Source organism: Embiotoca jacksoni, unplaced genomic scaffold, assembly GCF_022577435.1.
Source record: "Embiotoca jacksoni isolate LCO1_2020_lvr unplaced genomic scaffold, fEmbJac1.0.p SCAF_33, whole genome shotgun sequence".
Lineage (NCBI taxonomy): Eukaryota > Metazoa > Chordata > Actinopteri > Embiotocidae > Embiotoca > Embiotoca jacksoni.
The window spans coordinates 64,010-70,750 of NW_027185385.1; the positions used below are offsets into that span (position 1 = coordinate 64,010).

The following is a 6,741-nucleotide window of genomic DNA, read 5'->3' on the forward strand; positions in this document are numbered from 1 at the left end:
CACAGTAAAGTCAACAGTCGGCTGCTGGGACCCACATCTCTGCACATTTATCATCTTTATTTATTATAAAGGAGAAGTGAACTACTTGACTGAAGACCAGAGAATAATGAAAATAAAGCAGATTATTAATATATATTGTACACGCTCATCAGAAGTCATTTTAGTTATTACGAGTTGAACTCTATCTTTAATTTCTGAGTGCAGTATACAAATTTAGATTTTAAACAAACAGTGAACGTGTGATGTGTTTTAAGGTTGAATACAGTGAACTGTAGAGAGGAGATCATAAAGAAATGTATGTATTTAGTATGTTCCATATGTCGTCAGGTCCTGCTGAACATCACCAGCTGTGTTAATCAGTCACTGCAGCAGGAAGTCCAGGAAACTCATCAAACTCTTCACACATTTAGTGAACAGCTGATAGTTACATACTGTTTCCGATGTGTTTATTTAAATACAAACACTAGCACTCTTCACAGAGCAACGCTGGAGCTCTGTCAGAGTGACCATCGGGTTCTTGGTCACCTCCCTGACTAAGGCCCTTCTCCCCTGATCGCTCAGTTTGGCCGGGCGGCCGACTCTAGGAAGAGTCCTGGTGGTTCAAACTTCTTCCATTTACAGATGATGGAGGCCACTGTGCTCATTGGGACCTTCAATGCTGCAGACATTTTTTTGTACCCTTCCCCAGATCTGAGCCTCGATACAATCCTGTCTCAGAGGTCTACAGATGATTCCTTGGACTTCATGTCTTGGTTTGTGCTCTGACATGTCAATTGTGGGACCTTATATAGACGGTGTGTGTCTTTCCAAATCATGTCCAATCAACTGAATTTATCAGGTGGACTCCAATCAAGTTGTAGAAACATCTCAAGGATGATCAGTGGAAACAGGAAGCACCTGAGCTCAATGTTAAGTGTCATGGCAAAGGCTGTGAATACTTATGTACATGTGATTTTTTTCATTTTTGATTTTTAATAGATTTGCAAAAATTTCAAAAAAATGTTTTTCACTTTGTCATTATGGGGTATTGTGTATAGAATTTTGAGGAAAAAAATGAATTTAATCCATTTCGGAATAAAACTAACATAACAAAATGTGGAAATAGTGAAGCGTTGTGAATACTTTCTGGATGCACTGTACATACTAAATCCATACTAGTATACATTCTAAATACATAATAATATCCATACTAAATACATACTAATATACATACTAAAAACATACTAGTATACACAATAATATACATACTAACAATAATAATTACAATAACTCACCTCTGGCAAAATCCATCACAGTACAATAACACTGATGACTGTGTTTCTTGGTTGCTTGTATATTATGTGTATATTATATATATATAGATATGTACTGTATGTATATATATATACATACAGTATATATGTTGACTGTTTATTGGTTTGTTGTATATAATATATATAGATATTTAATGTACTGTATATATACTGTATATGCTGTGCATTTTATATTTATATTTTTTACTGCTATTTACTGCTATTTTATTTTATTGCTTTTCTATTATATATTCTATTCTATTATTTTATTCTATTGTTCTATTATTGCTTCTGTATGTATGCTGCTGTGGCGAAAAAAATTTCCCCTCGGGGATTAATAAAGTATATACCTACCTACCTACCTACCTAAATACGTACTAATACACATACTAATATACATACTAAATACATACTAATATAATAACTAATAACCCTAACCCTAATATATGTGCTAAATACATGCTAATATCCATACATCAGAGAGGCGGGGCTCAGGTGTGTTTCCACTGCTGTACAGTTTGTGTTCTTGGACTGACCTCTACTGATATTTGCATGATGGCTTTAGAGTGATTTGTTTCTACCGTGCACAGTCCAGAGAAACCAGATGCAGCAGTTCATTTTGCTCTGCAGCCGTCTGACTGTCCAACAGAGACACAGACAGACGGTTTACTGTTCAAATGTGTTGTTGACGAGACTTTATCAGAAATAAGTGATAAACATGCTGGAGATAGGAACCCTACATCATCTTCAGACTGTTCTGTTGGACTGTTGTTCATTCCATCAGACACAAAGTTCGTATTCGTACTTATGTAAACAGTTCAATCAAAAGCCTGACTGGCTGCCGGTTAAGTGTGTGAATGGTTCTGTAATCCCTCCAAACAAAGGCATCAGAAAGGAGTAAAAAAAGAGAAAGGGCTGATTTCCCTAGCAGTTAAGGTTGTGGCTCCACTGTGCCTGCTCCTGTTACTCCGACCGTGCCCTCTGTCTGGACCAGGGCTCGGTCCCGGCCCACTATTTGCATGGCAAGGGCTACCTGAATGTGAAGCTCCCCGGATTCTCACTATCTGACATGCAAAACCAGCGGAGGACCAGTTAAAATGGCGCACGCGCACAGTCAACACAGGTGTACTCTGTCACAAAAGCTCCTACCCCCCTCCCCCCACCGGCCCTTTAAACCTGCACCACTCTTCACAGTGTTATGGAAATGAGAGCAGTGATTTAGCTGGAACTGCCTGCACACTGTCGAGGGATGAAGGTAACTGGTCTGATCTGAAAGTACAGTGGCAGGACTAGAGGAGGGAGAGGAAGAGGAAGAAGAAGAAAAAGAAGATCACGAGGATGCCAAGGTCTTTCCTTGTGAAGAAGAAGCGCGGGGCCTGTGGAGCATGGCAGTGGAAAGAAGAAGAGCAGCATGAGTGGAAAGAAGACACAACAAGAGGTTTGAATCTTTTAGTTCAGTTTCACATGTCAACAGTAAAATATCCTGTTTGCACCTCGTCATTTACCGGTGCTGCTCGTTTAGTCCGTGAAAACACGGAGGAGCAGAGATCTGTCAGGTCCGACCCCCAGCGGCTGTCCACGGGGCCTCAGACAGGATGTGGAACAGCAGCAGGAGTTGTAGTACCGCTCACTCTGACAGGGTCCAGAGGACCGGGGGGCCACACCAGACCGGACTGGTCCCCCGTGATGCTGCGGGGCCCCTTCTACCATCCGAGCACGCTGGCCCTGGTCAGCAGAGCAAAGGTAAGATCACACACCTCATCATGGAGCTCTTTATTCTAACAAGCACTTATCATCCATCTCCATGTGACTATGTTTAAAAGTACTTTAATAATTCATGTTCATAACAGGAATCAGTTACTGAGGAAAGTTATTGCGTTTTTCTTAAATATGTGTGTGTGTGTGTGTGTGTGTGTGTGTGTGTGTGTGTGTGTGTGTGTGTGTGTGTGTGTGTGTGTGTGTGTGTTTGGCTGAGTGTAGGGTTATGGAGCAACTGTGTTCAGAGTGAGTGTTTCCTGTCAGTAGATTTATGAACCTGCAGATTTGATGATAACTCCTAATTTAATATATATATATATATACATATATATATATATATATTATATTATATTATAATATTAAGAATATATATTACCTGTTATAAATATTAACTGATTATACTGCAATTTGTTCTCTGTAAATATTAGAGAGGACAGAAACACCTTGATGATGATGATAATTATTTTAATTTTTATTGATCAGTTTGGCGACCTCACCTTTTCCTTATAGCCCCGCCCCCGCATGTCCCCCGTGTCAGGTGACTTTGTGTGCTCCGTGTGCCACAAGATCTTTCCCCTGCAGCGCATGCTGACCCGACACCTCAAGTGCCACAGCCTGGTGAAGAGACATCCCTGTCGGTACTGTGGCAAAGGATTCAACGACACCTTCGACCTCAAGAGGCACATGAGAACACACACAGGTGAGGAACAGGTGAACACAGGTGAGGAACACTAGAACACACAGGTGAGGAACAGGAGAACACACACAGGTGAGGAACAGGAGAACACACAGGTGAGGAACAGGTGAACACAGGTGAGGAACACTAGAACACACAGGTGAGGAACACTAGAACACACACAGGTGAGGAACACGAGAACACACAGGTGAGGAACACGAGAACACACACAGGTGAGGAACACGAGAACACACACAGGTGAGGAACACTAGAACACAGATGAGGAACACTAGAACACACAGGTGAGGAACATCTACTGCAGAAAGTCTTTAGTAGATCCTGATAAGGTGAAAACATCCAAATGTTTGTATGTACAGAAGTACGAGCACACATGTCACATGTTATATTATAAGTAACGACTGATGCATCAATGTGTTGTTATTAATATATTAACATGTATTTTTAATGATGCACTTGATTGAGATGGAGGTAATAATAATTATTAATAATGAATAATACAATTAATTTAACAATAATATTGAAGATCTTCTAAAATGCTTTATAAGATGAAACAGAAGCTCAGCTGTTTAATTGACTCTTTAGGGATGTATCTTTAAATATGCTTATCATATATTGTTTAATAAACTTGATTAATTCAGTTCCATTTGAGTTTATTTATATAATGAGAAATCACCACACAACAAGTTATTTCAGGGCACTTAACACAGTAAAGTCCTGACAACAACTTTACAGCATCATACAGATGAGCATGGAAACTCAACAAAGGAGGAAAAACTCCTCTTTAACAGGAAGAAAAGCATCAGACACAACCAGACTCAGAGGTGGAGAACATCTAACAGAACCAGGCTCAGAGGTGGAGAACATCTGCCTCGCCCAGTGAGAGAGGAGAGCAGAGAGAGAAAAGAGCAGCATAGAGATCCAGAACATGAACTGATGGTAGTTCAGTAATCACAGAGCAGACAAACAGCTGCAGGTGAAAGATGTCTGCAGAGGAAAGTACCGAAGTACCGGAGGAGGAGAACTGCAGGGAGACAACAAATAATAAGCAAACTATGGGAGAGAAGACATGAAGTTAATGAAATGTAAAGGTGACATATGAGTTCATAGAAAGTGCAAGAGAGAGAGGAGAGGAGCCCAGTGCATCATAGGAGATCTCCCAGTTACCCCGGCCTATAGCAGCATCACTGCCGGGTGGTTCAGGGTCATTTATTGTCTTTTATCCTTGATGATTTCAAAATTTTTTTAACATGAAGTCTGTCTGATGTGATCAGCCAGTCATTTATGTTGCATCCACACTAACATGCAGGTGTGCCCCCTGCTGCAGGTATCCGTCCCTACAAGTGTGACCTGTGTGAGAAGGCCTTCACACAGCGCTGCTCTCTGGAGTCCCACATGAGGAAGATTCACGGCGTTCACCAGCAGTACGCCTACCGTCAGAGACGCTCCAAGATCTTTGTGTGTGAGGACTGTGGCTACACCTCCAGCCGGCCCGATGAGTACTTCCTCCACATGAGACAGTGCCATCCCGGCAGCCCCGCCCTCCGCAGGTACTACCGGCGCCAGGCCCACGAGAACAGCAGCTTCTCATCAGCAGAACACAAACTCAACCCCTACCTGTTGTACTCAACTCCTGCGTACTACATGTAGACTGGATCCTGAAGTAGCGTCCTGGAGCTCTGCAGCAAGACAATCAAGACATTAACATGGCTTCACGTTTAATGAAGTGTGTAACATTTAGAACGTCTTTCAACATCCACCTGTGTTTATTTAGGACTTTGTTTTCTCTGAGTGAACCAACACTTTAAATAAAAATTAAGGATTCAAAATTATTAATATGTGTTGATGTATCTGAAACCCACTGAGAGTGCTGCCAAGTTAGCAGATCGAAGTTAACAGTTCGAACAGGTCGAAATTAACAGGCCAAAGTTAACAGGTTGAAGTTAACAGGTCGAAATTAACAGGTCGAAATTAACAGTTCGAAGTTAACAGGTCAAAGTTAACAGGTTGAAATTAACAGGTCAAAGTTAACAGGTCAAAGTTAACAGGTCGAAGTTTTCTGGTACTAATAGACTTCTTCACAGACCAAACACTCAAATGTATTGCCATGGTCAGCACAGTCTAGGACTTTACTTTGTTCTAAGCACAGATCCAATTAGGTACAGGGTTAGGGGCTTTTTTTTTTTTTTTTTAGCTAGGACATGAACCCAGCCTCGTTGGAATGGGTGAAACGGACCTACAAGGTGTGTGTTGGTAAAGATGTGCTCGTGCTGCTCGTGCTCATGCTCGCTTTTCTCCAGCTCAGACCAGGTCTAAGTGCTGCACAGCTGGTGCAGAGCTATTTTCCAAGATGTTTTATATGCAACCTTCTACCTGAGTAAATAATATAAAAATGAAGCTGAATCTTGTTTATTGAACTGGATCAGTCAGTTGGAGCGTCATGACGTAGCAGTCAATGTCAAAAATAAAATATAAAAGACTCTCAGGTTAACTACAAATTAAATGTAATTGAATGACATAAAGAGGAAACAATTGAAAAGTGTTTCCATCTCCTCATCTGGTTTATTAATCTAGCAGCTGTGAGACCAAAGAGTGACTCTATCATCTACACCAGACCTGGGCATTGTACGGCCCCCGGGCCACATCCGGCCCTTTGGCGTTCCCTGACCGGCCCGCGTGAGTTTAATGTTAAATTAGGAATCAAACGTAAGTAAGTGTACATCATGCATGTGTAACCCAGGTAATGTTCAATACCCCAATTTAAAGATGTTCCCCAAAACGTCTCACCACGCGAGCAAGTGGTCTGAACGTCCTGGCGGTTGCACGTAGCAGAGCACGAGCCCGACCCCACAACATCAGTTTATTTACTGACACGATGCCATCAGTTTATTTATTAAAACAACAACATCAGTTTATTTATTTATTAACACATAACATCAGTGACAGTTGGAGCCCATTGCTCTTCATCAGTTTTGTTAATAAATGAAATGCATTGGC

The 6,741-nt window shown here is 41.3% G+C and overlaps 1 protein-coding gene across 1 annotated transcript; it reads left to right on the forward strand.

Moving 5' to 3' along the window:
• Positions 1–2,956: 2,956 nt before the first annotated feature.
• On the forward strand, positions 2,957–5,394 carry LOC138207702 (transcription factor Ovo-like 2). The gene is made up of 3 exons (XM_069165139.1): positions 2,957–3,035; positions 3,561–3,750; positions 5,072–5,394. The coding sequence occupies exons 1-3, from the start codon at positions 2,979–2,981 to the stop codon at positions 5,392–5,394; spliced, it is 570 nt and encodes a 189-aa protein (XP_069021240.1). The 5' UTR covers positions 2,957–2,978.
• The last annotated feature ends 1,347 nt before the right edge of the window (positions 5,395–6,741 follow it).

What these genes read in the sequence shown, in the direction of transcription:
- LOC138207702 (XM_069165139.1), top strand. Translation starts at nt 2,979, where the DNA reads ATGCTGCGGGGCCCCTTCTACCATCCGAGCACGCTGGCCCTGGTCAGC. An exon ending in CCCTGGTCAGCAGAGCAAAG is followed by an intron (nt 3,036 to 3,560) that starts GTAAGATCACAC and finishes TTTTCCTTATAG; the next exon opens with CCCCGCCCCCGCATGTCCCC. An exon ending in GCACATGAGAACACACACAG is followed by an intron (nt 3,751 to 5,071) that starts GTGAGGAACAGG and finishes CCCCTGCTGCAG; the next exon opens with GTATCCGTCCCTACAAGTGT.